At 65.1% G+C, this 14,648-nt stretch overlaps 1 protein-coding gene across 1 annotated transcript in view; it reads right to left on the bottom strand.

The window, feature by feature from the left end:
• The window catches only part of HMCN2 (hemicentin 2), a 141,462-nt gene that overhangs the window by 66,925 nt on the left and 59,889 nt on the right, over nt 1-14,648 (bottom strand). The window contains exons 23-31 of the mRNA XM_070058093.1: nt 10,459-10,586; nt 8,194-8,448; nt 7,458-7,544; nt 4,443-4,637; nt 3,483-3,613; nt 3,136-3,262; nt 2,733-2,859; nt 2,083-2,237; nt 917-1,195 (exon numbers count right to left, since the gene is read on the bottom strand). Coding sequence (XP_069914194.1) covers nt 917-1,195; nt 2,083-2,237; nt 2,733-2,859; nt 3,136-3,262; nt 3,483-3,613; nt 4,443-4,637; nt 7,458-7,544; nt 8,194-8,448; nt 10,459-10,586 — 1,484 coding nt within the window. The remainder of the gene's footprint in view (nt 1-916; nt 1,196-2,082; nt 2,238-2,732; nt 2,860-3,135; nt 3,263-3,482; nt 3,614-4,442; nt 4,638-7,457; nt 7,545-8,193; nt 8,449-10,458; nt 10,587-14,648) is intronic.

Raw genomic sequence — 14,648 nt, 5'->3', positions numbered from 1 at the left:
AGCCACTTCTCCAGGAAGCCCCCTCCCTCCCTGGCCAGAGGAGAGCGTGACTCGGGGCGGCCGAGGAGTCGGGATCTGAGTTGTGCTCGGAGCCCAGTGTTGCCAAGCCAGAGCAGGGAGTCTCCCTCTCTCCTCTGAGGGTGCCCCAAGCGCCTGAGTTGACGGGCCGTCACGGAGGACACAGGGCACCATGGGCCATGGTGGGCTTTCTCGCCTTGCTGGGGTCTCACACATTTCTGACCCCTCGTCCAAGGCCTCAGGGGCTGCCCGAGGGCTCCACACGGTCACCTTGCTTCAGGCCCTACACTCCCCAGCGGACTCCTCACGGGGGCCGGTTTGACCCCCATGGGCCTACGCGGTGTCCCTCACACGGCACCGGGGCTCCCGCTCAGATCCCACCCGGTCCACCCGCCTTGTCCTCCGCGCATCCTCAGAGGCGAGCCCTGCAGAGCTGGCAGACGCGCACGTGAACAGTGTGCGATTCCGAGGCAGCCCTCCCAGCAGCGGGACCCTGGGCAAGCCCCTGCCCCCACACCCTCCTGTGCTGTCCCCAAGTGGGGCACGGGGAGTCCCAGCCCTTTCGGCACCTGGTGACAGCAGCCGGGGCAGGAAGTGCCCCAGGAGCAAGCTCACAGAGGAGCGCAAGTGTGTGCCTACTGCCTGGGCGCAGGCTGGGGAGGAGCCCACGCCCTGAGGGAGCTGAGTCCAGACCCAACCCTGCCTCGCCTCCCCCTCTAGGCCCTCGCCTCCCCCCTCCCCCCAGGCCCTTGCCTACGTGAGCTGTGCTGGCTGAGCTGAGAGGACTCCTCTCCTTGTAGAACTTTATGTCCCATTAACCTGCTTGCCCGTGACTACTCCAAGTGGCCACCACACCTGAGTCCCGCCCACTGCCCCGCCCCCACCCCCGCTCGCTCACCATACACCTGCAGCCGGGTGGCCTTCTCGGTGACGCCGCCCGCGTTGCTGGCCTGGCAGGTGTACAGCCCCGCATCTGCGGCCTGGGCGCTCCTCAGCTGCAGCTGCCGCCCGCCCCTGGCGTAGAGCGCCTCAGCGCTGGGTGGGAGCAGGGCCCCGTCCCTGAACCAGGCGATGTCAGGGGCAGGCGCTCCCCGGGCCTCGCACAGCAGCTGCGCCGGGTGGCCCTCCATGACAGCCACCTGGCCGGTCTCGTTGGAGCCCCGGATGGTGGGGGGTGCTGAGAAGGACAGCGGGGTGAGGCTGGTCACAGGCTACCTTCCCCAGAGTGGCATGCACATGCCCTCGGGCCACAAGCAGTGCACACAGGCGTCCCAGGCGTCTACTGTGAGGCTGGCAAGGCGTGGGGCTCGGGGCACGTGGGGACGGAGGGCAGAGGCCAGCCTGGGGGTGTGCTGGAGGGAGAAGCAGCCCGCTCCTCACGGGAGGTGCCCCAGTCGGGGGAGGGGGTCCCAGGCCTGGGCGCTGGGCCCCACCCTGCCTCTGACTCACTGTATGACCCCGGGTGGGTCCCGTCCCCTCTCTGGACCTCAGTCTCCCCATCTGTGAAATGAGGGGCTTGGCTAGGTCACGGCTTCCTCCAGGACAGGCCCCACCCGGGGGGAGGCAGCCGCAGCTCCTGCTGCCCTGGCTGTAGCAAGGGAAGGCACGTCTGGCGCCACAGGCTCCTTCGTTTTTCTAGCATTTTCCACTGCTTTTGAGCATGGAGCGAGCAGGTGCAGGCGGGCGCCTCTGCCCACTCGCGAGCGTCCGCAGCGACCCCTCTGGTGGTCAGGGTCTTCTCCGCTTCCTCCCACTACAGCCGCGTGGCCCTGGCTTCGCACTCAGAGCTGAGCCAAAAAGCCTTGTCAGTGAGTGTGAAGGCAATGGTCTCATGTAAACGGAAAACTAACAGCCAATCGTGTAGCAGAAACAGGAAACCTGGGAGCCTGGGACGGAACTTGGGGGATGCCGACCAGACGCCTCTGGTGCCTCCGTCTGCCCTGCCCTGCCTGGGGGCTCTGCACTCCGGAGCCCCCATTGCTGCCCTCATCCTCCCTCCCCCGCAGCAGGCAGCTGAGCTGGAAGCCGCGGAGCAGCTGGGTCCCGGGCGGGGTCGGGGCTCACACTGGACTCTGAGCCGGAAGTCCTTGCTCTGCTGGCCGGCGGGGCTGAAGGCCACGCACTGATAGTGTCCCTCGTCACCCAGGTGGCTGCTGGTGATCCTGAGGACCTGGCCGTCATGCTGAAGCTGGACACGAGGGTCTCCGGGGGGGACAGGCCTGCAGAGATGGTCACAGGGAAGCTGCCAGTCGGGCCAAGGTGCTGGCCAGGTAGGCAGGCTGTGCAGAGCGGGGCTCGTGGCCTGGAAAGTGCTGCATGGTCACGGTCACCCGGGGCGGAAGCAGCCCAGTGTCCCCTGACCCCGGGACGGACACACGGCATGTGGTCCGTGCACACAGCAGGGCGCTGTTCAGCCGAGGAAGGAACAGGATTCTGACACATGCTCCATCCAGCTTGGGAGCCCCCGAGAACAAGGGGCAGAGTGCAGGGAGCGAGACCCAAAAGGCCACCTGTTGTCTGACTCCACTCACAGGAACAGAAAGCAAACCAGTGGTTGCCGGGGCTGGGAGGGTGGAGGGGGGAGACTGACTGCTAATGGTAAGGGGTCTGTTTCAGGTAGCACTCACCATGCCCATCAACCTGCCCACTCCCCCAGACAGCCAGCCCGCCCCGCCTGACACCACCGCCACACCATCCTCCTAGGAGTCACTCACTGCCCGTCCTTGGTCCACTCCACCTGGGGCGTGGGGACCCCTGAGGTTCGACACTCCAGCTCCACATCTGCACCGGCCAGGCCCAGCACCTCCTGGGCGGCCCCAGCTCCAAGCACAGAAGGAGGGACTGGGGAGCAAGAAGGGGTGGCGGACATGGCACAGGCTCTGTAAGCCTTTGCCAACCACAGGGCCTTTGCCCATGCAGGTCCCCCAGTGGGCACACCCTTGCCTTGTCCACCTGAGCTTCCTGGGATCACTCTGCCTCACTGGGGTGATCACAAGACTGAAGTTGGCCCTCCTCACCCCCACCCCAGGGCTCCACGAGGACGGGGACTAAGCTGGCCGTGGGCTTCTCTGTCCTGCTCTCTGCAGGCACACACGTGGCAGCTGGGGGCTCACTCACCGAGTACGTGCAGATGGAAGTCCCTCTGGGCGGTCCCAGCCTGGTTCTCTGCTCTGCAGGAGTAGAGGCCGGAGTCAGCCTCTCGGATCCTGGGGAAGTGGAGGCGGTGGCTGCCCTCCTCCGGGATCTGGGCAGAGGCCAAGGGAGTGGGTGGACAACAGCAGTGAGAGCTGGCCGCTGTGCTCTCTCCACCAGGCAGCCCCTCAGGCTTTGTCCGGAGACCACAGTCCTCCACTGCCTCCCCAGGGAAACCCACCCCACTTCCCCACCTGCAGGAGCACGCCCCAGAAGGCCCGAGCCCCACCTAAATCCCACCCACAGCCCGTCCACCCCAAGGGGCCACCTACCAACTGCCCATCCTTGAGCCACACGATCTCGGGGGCTGGAGAGCCGTTTGCGTCGCATTCTAGTGTCAGGGACTGCCCGGCCATGCCCGACACGTTGGCCTTGCGCCCATCCTCACGGATACTGGGGGGCACTTGGGGGGCAAGACGTAGAGACGCTGGCCCCTCCCCTCAGAGCCACAGATGCTGGGGCCCCATCTGAGCTGCTCAGGCCCTGATTCCTGATCCTTCAGAGACCTGTGGGGCCTGTCATGGCTGTCACTGGGGTCCCAGGAGGTCTCTCTGCCCCAGCCCCTGACCTGGCCACAAGGGGCCCTGCAGACTGGGAACGGCCCCAGCAGCCTCACCCTGGGAGCTGCGCCCCGTGCGCCCAGGCCAGGGTCTCTCTGACACTGAGCACTGCAAGACGCCCCCGCATCTACACGGTGCTTGGCTCAGCCTGCCCTGGGAGGGTCTTCGCAGCCAGAACCTCCAGAGGCAGGGCCTGGGCACGTCTTTGTAACAGACGACCCAGGCACGCCGGCGCAATGGGGGCAGCCTCGGCAGGTGGCCACAGGGGCCGCTAACACTGGCCGTGTCCATCCGTCAGCAGGAAGTGCTCCCCCAACCCAGGACACAGCACCATGACTGCAGGGGCAGGGGGCTCTCCCCGCAGGTGACAAGGACCTAGGGGTGAGGGAAGGAACTCCACTGCCCCCACGGCTCATTTACGGACTCACCTGCTGGGCCATCTGAAAAGCCAGGTGTGGCTCTGGGGCAGTGGGGTGCCCGACAACCAGCCACTCTGCCAGCACCCTCATGCCCTCACCCTCCCCGGCACCCCGAGAGACCGGTGGCCTCCCCTGCAGTGAGTTCTGGCACGCCCACATCTGGTGGCATCCATCAGACGCTGGCATCACTATGGGCCTCCATCAGAAGGGGCCCCTGCAGCTCCCAGCCCCCAGCCCTGGGGTCCCTGCTCACCATAGACCACCAGCTTGGCTCTCCTGGACGCAGAGCCCGCCTCGTTGGTAGCCTGGCACTCGTAGTCACCACTGTCGCTGGGCGAGACCAAGGCCAGGAACAGAGAGCCCTCAGCCAGCACCTCCACGCCCGGCTGGCTGCCCAGGGGCTCCGAGGATGGCCCCTTGCGCCATGTGACCTGCGGCTGGGGCGTCCCTGGGGGAAGGCGCAGGGAGCCATCAGCACCGTCTGTCACGTTCTGTCCCCGATGTGTCTCCCCCGGCACCTGCAGCTCACTCTGGCCCCCAGGGGTGCAGGTGCCCATATGCTTCCCTACTGAGGGGCCCCGGGCCCAGGGCCACATCCTGCTTTCTGGTTCCGCCCCCCACTTCCACTCCGCCCACCCCGCCAGCTCCCCAGTGCTCCACAGAGATGCACCCACACCGCTGCTGTCACTTTTGTCCCGAGGGCAGGTCCGGCTCCTCGCCACTAGCACAGTGCCCAGCACACAGTAGGTGCTAAGTGGACGGGCAAGCCTGGCGCTCACTCTGCACTGTGCCGTCAGATCAGGGCACAGGCGGGGGGACCCCAGCCTGCCACACCCCAGCATCCCCTCTGCCATCAGACTGTCACCACCCACACACCACAGCGCACACACGCACACCCCACAGCACACTCACACACACACACACACCTCACACACACATCCCACAGCACACTCACACACACACCTCACACAGACACCTCACACACTACACCACAGCACACTCACACATACACCTCACACACAGCACACTCACACATACACACACACCTCACACACACATCCCACAGCACACTCACACATACACACACACATCCCACAGCACACTCACACACACATCCCACAGCACACTCACACATACACACACCCCTCACACACCACAGCACAGCACACTCACACACACACCTCACACAGACACCTCACACACTACACCACAGCACACTCACACATACACCTCACACACAGCACACTCACACATACACACACACCTCACACACACATCCCACAGCACACTCACACACACATCCCACAGCACACTCACACATACACACACACCTCACACACCACACCACAGCACAGCACTCACACACACACCTCACACACACACACCACAGCACAGCACTCACACACACACCTCACACGCACACACCACAGCACACTCACACATACACACACACCTCACACATACACACACACACCTCACACACCACACCACAGCACACACACACCCCACAGCACACTCACACATACACACCTCACACACACATCCCACAGCACACTCACACATACACACACACATCCCACAGCACACTCACACATACACACACACCTCACACACCACAGCACACTCACACACACACACCACAGTACACTCACACATACACACACACACACCTCACACACCACACCACACACACCACAGCACACACACAGCACACTCACACACACACCCCTCCTAGCTCCCTCACTACCCTCTGACCCCTGCCCCTGCCCCCCCACCCCTGGGTTGTCTTTATTTGTATTTAAAACTATCTATTTAAATGTTTTTAATGCACAAACTTTAACCCAGCAAGGAGCCCTTACGGCAGGGCTGCCCTGAAGCCGAGGAGGGAAGAGTCTGGCGGCTGAGGCCGGGGCTGTCCCTGCAAATCACTCACTTTGCCCCCCACACCTCCCAATTCGCAGAGGCAGGGAAGGGAGGTCCCAAACCACCAGGAAGTGGGGGTCTGGGCTCCGGGCCTTCCCGTCCCACCCCTCACAAGGAGGTGAAGGGTACGGCTGCAGGTGCCGGGCGCTGGGCCAGGTGCCAGTCCCTTCCTCCCTCAGGGCTGGGAGCCAGGCAGGTGAAGTCCGGCCCAAGGACAAGACTTGCCAGGGATGGGGCACCAGAGGGCAGGAGCTGGGGTCGGGTGGGTCGCTTCCCCACCCCCACCCCCAGTGCAGACCAGCCTCTCACTGGTACCACAGATGCACACAAGACGGCACCACGGCCCAGGCCCGGGACCTCAGAGGCCCTCCAGGTGGGCACCTCCGTGAGGGTGAGCCCACAGGTGCCGCTCCCCACTCCCTGCCCTCCCCAACCTCTCCCTGGTCCTGTCCAGGGACTTCCCCGGCACCCGGGCCTGAGGAGGAGTAGCTGAGTGAGGGTGAGCCCACAGGTGCCGCTCCACTCCCTGCCCCCCCCCCCCCCACCGCTCCCCGGTCCTGTCCAGGGACTTCCCCGGCACCCGGGCCTGAGGAGGAGTAGCTGAGTGAGGGTGAGCCCACAGGTGCCGCTCCCCACTCCCTGCCCCCCCCCCACCTCTCCCCGGTCCTGTCCAGGGACTTCCCCGGCACCTACACCTGAGGAGGAGAAGCTGAGACAGAGGAGGCTCTCTGGGCTGCTGCTTAGGGAACCGGCCCCATGCTCCCCTGCACCAGAGACCACCCTTCAGAGACCCCCGGCCACTCTGGGCAGCAGCAGCAGTCACAGAAGAGCCCAGCGCCGAGAGAAGCATCAGGTGGGGTGGGCTGGGGGCGCGGTGAGGTCCTCGGAGAGGGGGAATCACCTGAGCCCACCACAGCCCCTGAGCCCCTCCAGGCGCCAGGCAGCTGCTGGGGCCCAGCACTCTGTGAGTCCACGGGTAAGAGCAGGAGACTGAAACCCGGGAAAGGGGAGTGAGCTGCCAGTATCACGCGGCCAGGAAGGGCTGAGCTGGGCTCCACGCTGCACCGCGGACCACAGGGGGCCTAGGACAGCTGCTGTGCCCAGGACCCCACGCATCCGCACTCCGCGAGGAAGTCTGGGGCCCCGACCCAAGGACCCGGGGCCACTCCGGCCCAGCAGTCACGCCCCCACCTGCTGAGGGGCTTCGGGCCTGATGGGCAGCCAGGGCTGGGGTCAACCCAGAGCACCCCCCGCCAGGCCTGCACCACCCCTAACAAGAGAGCCAAGGCTTCTGCCCATCCCACAGGGCAGGGGCCTCCTCCCCGACCCGCGGGCCCAGCCTCACCTCTGGCCGGGCACGGCAGGCTGGCGTTCTCCCCCGCCACTCGCTCCAGCAGGTCACGCGTCTCCTCTGCCCCCCAGTATGGCGGCTCTGGCGGGAGGCAACACAGCCACACTCACCCCGAGGCCGAGTCTGGTCACCCAGGGCCAGGACATCCCCTGCTAGAATTTCCCGGCCCTCGGCCTCCCAGGGAGCGCACGCCCACCTCCTGCAGGGTAGCCCCACGCAGCAGCCACTGCAGCCCCGCCCACTGGCCCAGGAGGCTCCGTGCCCTCAGACACAGGCGCTGAGCCGGCTCCTGTCCTCCCGTCTCCTCCCAGCAGCAGCTGCCCCAGCGTGTTCTAAATTCCCAGTGATGAAAGCGCCCATGACCCAGAGCTTCCCACGTGCCACTCTCTCGCTCTGCCTCCCTTCTGCAGGTGAAAAGTCTGAGAGTCCGAGAGCGCGGACGAAGTGCAGCTGGGAGTGGGAACGCTGACCCTGGCCCAAGCCCCTGCTGCCTGCTCCGCCCCCAACCCCACCCCAGAGCCTCTGTCCACGCAGGTGCTCAGGGACCACAGGTCACAGCCCTGGCAGGAGCGTGGGGGGAGTGTCTGGGGACCTGCTCACCAGCAGAGGGCTCACCAAAGCTCCCGACGCAGGCAGGGCCCCGAAAGTCCCAGAGAACAAGGGCCGGGCGTGGCCGAGCCTGGCACAGAGCCCAGCCCCTCCGAAGGCCGTGCCGCTCGGGGACACTCACCCAGCACCCTGAGCTCCAGCTCCCACGCGTCCACCCCAGCGCTGTTGGAGGCCTCACAGCGGTACCGCCCGGCGTCTGAGGTCTCCACAGCAGTGAACTGGATAGAGCCCTCGGGCCCCCTGCCCCGCAGGGCCGCTCCGTCCTTGGACCAGCTCAGCTGGGGCTCCGGCTGGCCCTCGGCCACACAGTTCAGGTCCAGGGCTTCTCCTGCCAGCACCTTCAGGACCCGAGGGCCCGGCTGCACCTGAGGGGGCACTGACAGCGTCCCGGGGAGGGGGTCAAGGTCGGGAGGCCCAGGTGAGAGGTCACGGCGCCTAGATCCCCACCACACCTCTGAGTCACAGACCCATAAAGTCATCCCAGGGTCAATGTAAGGCTGGAAACTCTTGTTGGCATGCAGGATAAGATTTTAGGACACCCCACGTGGACTGCCCCCCACCATGAGAACCCCTGGCCTTCCATCCCAACACCTGCTCCCTGCGTGTAGCTTGCTGACCCCACCCCCACCCACCATTTGAGAAGCACCCCTTGGATGCTCCATATGGGGAAACTGAGGCCCAGGGGGTGCAGGGACTGACATCCTCACAGCCACAGGGCCCCCTTGTCACCAAGCCACACGAGGAGGGAATGGGAGCAGCATTAACACTGCTGACCTAGGGCTGGCCACAGCGTGCCCGCCGCGGGGCCGCTGACCATGGCTGCCAGGCTGGCACAGGCACCCTTGCTCCCTCCCCCTCCCTCCCCTGGCTGTGACAAGGACAGTGGGCCCCACCCCCTCACAGTCGGGTCTCCATGCATTTTCTCCTCTCGCATCTCAGAGGCCCTTCCTGCAGGCTGGCCAAGGCCATGCCCGTCATACGACGGGGAAACTGAGGTTTGGGAATGTTACTGGACTTGGCCGGGGTCACTCCTGCCCCTCGGCTGACAGGAGCTGCAGCCACCACCACCCTGGTCCCCGCAGCTCAGCCCCAGGGCACTCATGGGAGTTTACAGGACCCGGGGGCCACCCTGCTCCGGGACTTCCCGGGGATCTGGGACAAGTGTCCTAGGCCCTCGGGGGAAGCTGAGGCACACCCAGCCTGTCCCTGCTTCTGAGGAGCCTGGAGGTGTGACCATCTCGAGGTCGTATCTGGAGATACGCTGACGCTGGGTCAAGGCTGGCCCCTGCGCCGGGGCCTCGCCGCCCAGGAGCTCCGGGAGCAGGCTCAGCTGCCTGCCCTTCCCTCGCGCGCACCTGCTGGGCTCACCGACCCCTCTGACCACGACAGGATGGGCACTATCATGGCTCCACCTTACAACCAAGGCTCAGAGAGGCCAAGCAAGTGACCTAAGGCCACACAGCCCAGCTCTGCCCGCTGCAGGGCCCTGCTCGTCCCCCTGCCTCCTGCTGATGCCCCCACCCAAGCCTGCAGCAAACCTTCCAGCCCTTCACTCCCTGGACCTCAGCCTGCCCATCTGTGAAATGGAACGCCAGCAGGTCCAGGTTTGCAGGCCAGAGGGTCTGTCTCGGCCACATGGCTCAGCTCATACAGAGTCAAGGCCATCCCGGACGATGCGTAGACGGACGTGGATAGCTACGTCCAGGAAGACCCATGTGAATGGACGCTGAGATTCCAGATAACTGACCAATGTCATGAAGACGATCTGGTCACCGGGCCAGTGGTTTCAATATGCAGAAGCCGCTCTTTGCCTACAGCCCCCGTGCACAAGGGGCGGCTCGCACAGGCCTTCCCGTCCTGACCGCCTCCTTGGCTATCTGAGACAAGGCCCCTGGCTTGCACCAGCTGGCTTCCTCTGAACGGGACCGGGCACCACAGAGAACGGCCACTCCCGGGACCCCATCAGGCCAGGGGCCACAACCAGAACGGGGTGTTCAGGACCCCGGCCCAGGGGAAGGCTGTGCCCCAGGGGCTGCGGGGAGCCCAGTGTCCAGTGGACACTGCCATATGCCCGGGTTCCTGCACAGCTGGGCGGGGCCGGGAACTGGACAGGGCATCCCTGAGATCCACATCCATGGGTTCCCCACCCACAGGTGCACCCCACACTAGGTCCCCACTGGGCCTCTGCTCAGCGTCTCCTGCCCCTGGCTGAGGGCTATGGGAGAGGTGGAGCCAGCGGTGGACAGGAAGCAGGAGGCGTGAGGAAGGGGGCGGGACCTGAGGGAAGCTGGGTGTGGGGAGGGAAGGGGTCTGAGGCCTGGCACAGAGGCGGGGGGGGCAGGGAGCAGGGACCCAGGAAGACCCCGAGCCCACCAGCCAGCCCTACCTTGCACCCTGAGGATGTAGCGCCGGGAGGCAGACCCTGCCGGGTTACTTGCCGTGCACTCGTAGTGGCCACTGTCACCTGCCTGGGCCTGGGCCAGACGCAGGGAGCCCGAGGGGAGGAGGCCATGCCTGCGAGAAGGACGGCCACCAGTGAGACCCCAACCCACCCCACCCAACAGAAAGACTTCAGGACCCCACCTGCAGCAACCGCCTCCCCCAGGAAGCCTGCTGGGACTGCCCACTTTGACTCCACCCCTGAACTATCTCCGTGTCCCAAACCACCTGGCCTGGGCCAAGCCCCAACCCTATAGGAGTCCAGAGTCTGAACCCTTCCCAGCCGTGTGACTTGGGGCAGCTGCTGCACCTCCTGGAGTCTACATACCTCATCTGTAAAATGGGACTCAAAGGGCTGACGTCAGAGGCTGGCTCTGCCCGGGTCCTGGCCCCGTCACACCCAGTGCTTGCTCCCTCCCACACCACACACCTGCCCCCCCAAAGATGAGGCCCCTTTGGGAGGCCTCTCCTCAGCTTTGCGAGAGGAACCTCTGATCCCAAGCCCCCCACATCTAAGTGCCAGGCCCCCCGACTGCACCCAGTCCTTTGGGGGGCCCTTCCTCCAGAGCTGTACTGAGGACCCTCGGGGGAAGCTGAGACTCCCGTCCTCGCCTTCCAAATCCACCCACCTTTCTGAAGTCACCTGACTCCTCCCACAAGGTCCTGGACCCCCAGCCAGGCTCCTGCAGCTGGGCTGGCCCCCAGGGCCCCTGCAGACATGATGTCACCAGCCACATGTGCTGGCTGTGGAATCCCCTGCCCCCGTAAAACAGGGAGGGCAGCTGCGGCCACTGGCCCCAGCTGGCCCCGAGAGCACGTGGCCAGTGCCGGGGTGGGGGACCCCAAGGGCCGGTCCCCAGCCTTGCCCTCAGTGGGGGTCGCCAGCTGGGTTCTAGAAGCCAACAGCCCTGGGGGCTCTGGACTTGGCCCCCGCCCCCTTTCTGCTCTGTCTCAGTGTCCTCCACGAAATGGAGCTCACAGAGTCACCCAGAGGACCCTCGGAGACCCTCGCAGTCCCTGCCCCACCCACCCTGGGCAGCTGCCAGCCAAGCGCTGGGCACAGGCCTCCACCAGGTCTGTACCACAGAAACCCTCCCCGTCCACAGAGTGGCACAATCACTGCCCCCCCAACAGCCCCCTTGGGTGCTGGCCCGGTGTGTGGCTGAGGGGGCGACCTGCACGGCCACGTGCCTGCCATGTGAGGTCGGGGTCACTCAACCTTCCCAGAATGTGTCAGGACAGCGTGACCTCCCGCACAGCACAGACCTGGAGCAGAGAGGCACCCGCAGGGCCGGCTGCTTCTGCACCCGTGAACGCCACGCGGGGCTGCTCGCTTCTTCACTACCTCACAGACACGCGCAGTGTCCACGTGTCACCAAGTCCCCCCTCGTCACGGCACGGAACTCCCTCACGGCTTCTGGGTGGACATTCCAGCACCTGGCTCCTCCCCCCTCCTTCCCACGCTGCGTGTGCCTCCCCTGCACTGGGGCTGCCCTTCCAAGGGGACCTCGTCCGACCTGGCCCTGGCCCAGTCTCCAACGGGCCGGACCAGGCAGGGCGCACGATGGGTAAGGCGTGGACGATGAGGCGGCAATGCTGGCACGTTGCCGCCGCCGCCGCCGGGAGGCTCCAGTGCTCAGGAGCGGGTGTGAGGCCGGCGCAGGTCCCACCCAGACTGCACAGCAGCCCCCAGCCCCCCACCGCGAGCCGGGACCACGAGGGCTGGGAACTGCCGTTCTGGATCCGAACGGGCTGTGCAGCCTCAGGCAGGGGCGTCGACATCTCTGAGCCCAAATCCCAACTCCGGCACCTCAGGGTGGCCTCGAAATTCTTCTGGTGACTTCAGGGACCACAGAACCCCTTGCTCTCTCCCTTTCCAACCCCTTGAAATGACAGGAAGTGGGAGCTACTAACACACACACAGATAAGCAACAAAGGACACCCTCAAAGTGGGGGTGCCAAGTGCTCCCAGCAGTAGAAGCGGGCACCTCGTCCTCCTCGAGGACAGAACCCATTTTATAGATGGACAGGCTGAGGCCTGCGGAGCCCAAAAGAAGTTCCTTGTGCCTCCAGCAGAGCTGTGCTGCATGAAACGCCGGCCCGGTCACACCCCTGCCTGCTTTAAACCATGCTGTGACCAACTGCTGCTCCCTGGACAGAACCCCAGCACAGCCTGCGGGGACCCGCGGGAACCAGCCCCGGCCCCCACTTCTGCCTCCCCCGAAGCCCACGCGGCTGCGCCAGGCCACTGTTTGTCCATCCGCTGTCCCAGAGGCTCAGCTGGAGGCTCAGGGGCAGGGGAGGGGCGGGAGGAAATGCGGAGGACACGGTGGCGGTGTCATTAGCAGGAGCGCCTGCTCACGGGTGCAGCCAGATGGCTCCATGCGGCGCCCAGATGAGGACGCGACGAGGTGCTGGGGAATTTCCTGTTTATGACACCCAGCTGGCTCGGGCCACACTGTGGGGGCGAGGCACGAGCAGATGTCAGAGGCGGGGGCGGGATCCAGGAGGGGCCCCCCACCCTGCCCGTGAGCTCCAGACCTGTCCCCAGAGACCAGGGGCATCCGCCAGGGCTCGAGCAGTGCAGAGCCTGGCCACAGTCACACACGGTCCCCAGGACACACCTGAGCGCAGCCCGCTGGGCTCCCCTCTGCAGCCACCGCTGGGCCCTGCTCCTGACACCGTCACCACCTGTCGCTGTCTATTGGCTCCAGAGGAGAAGTCAGGTGTGCCCAGGTCCCCGGAGTGTCCCAGCCCTTGGCACAGGCCTGGCCCCTCCTAGGTGCTCTGTGACCACGGGATGGTGGATTCCAGCTGTCCCCTGCCTGCACACTTCCACCCCCTCCCAACCCTCACTCACTGTTCCGCTCCCCACTCCCCACCTCCCCCATCTCAGTGCTGTCCAGCTTTCCCTGGACCCATGTTCAAGGCAACACAGGCTGCAGCTCCTCCAGGAAGCCCTCCCTGATGACCCCAGGAAGCTGGAACTCCCCCTGCTGAGCGGCCCTGGGCCCAGTGCAGCCATTCATTCGTGCAGTCATTCATATTCACATGCATCGTTAAACAGGGCTGCCCTGGGCGGGAGTTGGGCAGGAGTACGCCCATCCTCAGGTTCCCCAGAGTCTGGGCTGTCCGTCTGCCTCAGTCCCTCCTGCTCCCCTGCAACAGAGGGCCTTCCGGAACTGGGGTCCCTGGCTGTTGAGTGACTGCACTTCCCATGGGTGCCCACACAGCCAGGCAGCCCTCAGCAGGAGCCTGCTGCACACTAGGCATGCGCCAGGACCCGTGTCCACAGTGGCAGTGGGGAGGGGGAGGCAGGCTAGCCTGGAGGGTCACCGCGACCCTCACCTGCACACCATGCCTGCACTGGCGCCACAGACCCTGGTCAGAAAACCTCAGATGGCAAAGCCATGCTGGGAAAATTGAGGAAAAAGAGCCCGATATTCTCTGAGGTCAGCGTGATGTGTTGGGAGCTGGGGGGGAGGGGGGAGGCACGCCATGAGCCTGGATATGACGAACCCACCAGTGCGGCATCGCCAACAGGCACGGCGCCCGTGCCAGAACAGCTCTCAGCTATCCAGTGCCTCCTGCGAGTGCCTCCCGGGTACACCGCATGGCTCTCAGCTACTCCCGGGTACACCGCGCGGTCTCAGCTACTCCTGGGTACACCGCGCGGTCTCAGCTACTCCCGGGTACACTGCGCGGCTCCCAGCTACTCCCGGGTACACCACACGGCTCTCAGCTACTCCCGGGTACACCTTCTCCCAGGTATACCGCATGGTTGTCAGTTACTCCCGGGTACACCACACGGCTCTCAGCTACTCCCGGGTACACCCCGCGGTCTCAGCTACTCCCGGGTACACCACACAGCTAAGCACCTGCCAGACATATTCCCTCACACACGTCCAGCAGCCAGACTCTAAGGCCTTCTCATTACCTCACTGCCTTTGCATAACAGAAGATGGGTGAGAGAGACCCAGCTCCTGGGACCACGGCCACCCAGCCGCTCAGGGGTCCCGACCCTCACAATCTGCAACGATGCCCCCAACCACGGTGACCTAGATGTTCCACTCTGGGGTCTCCTTAGCTGGAATGTTCTCCAGAAAGACAGACACTGGCCTCCCACTGAACCTCCAG

This window comes from Oryctolagus cuniculus, chromosome 1 (assembly GCF_964237555.1).
Source record: "Oryctolagus cuniculus chromosome 1, mOryCun1.1, whole genome shotgun sequence".
Lineage (NCBI taxonomy): Eukaryota > Metazoa > Chordata > Mammalia > Lagomorpha > Leporidae > Oryctolagus > Oryctolagus cuniculus.
The sequence above is the reverse complement of the archived record's forward strand: the minus strand, read 5'-3'. Positions and strand labels throughout refer to the sequence as shown.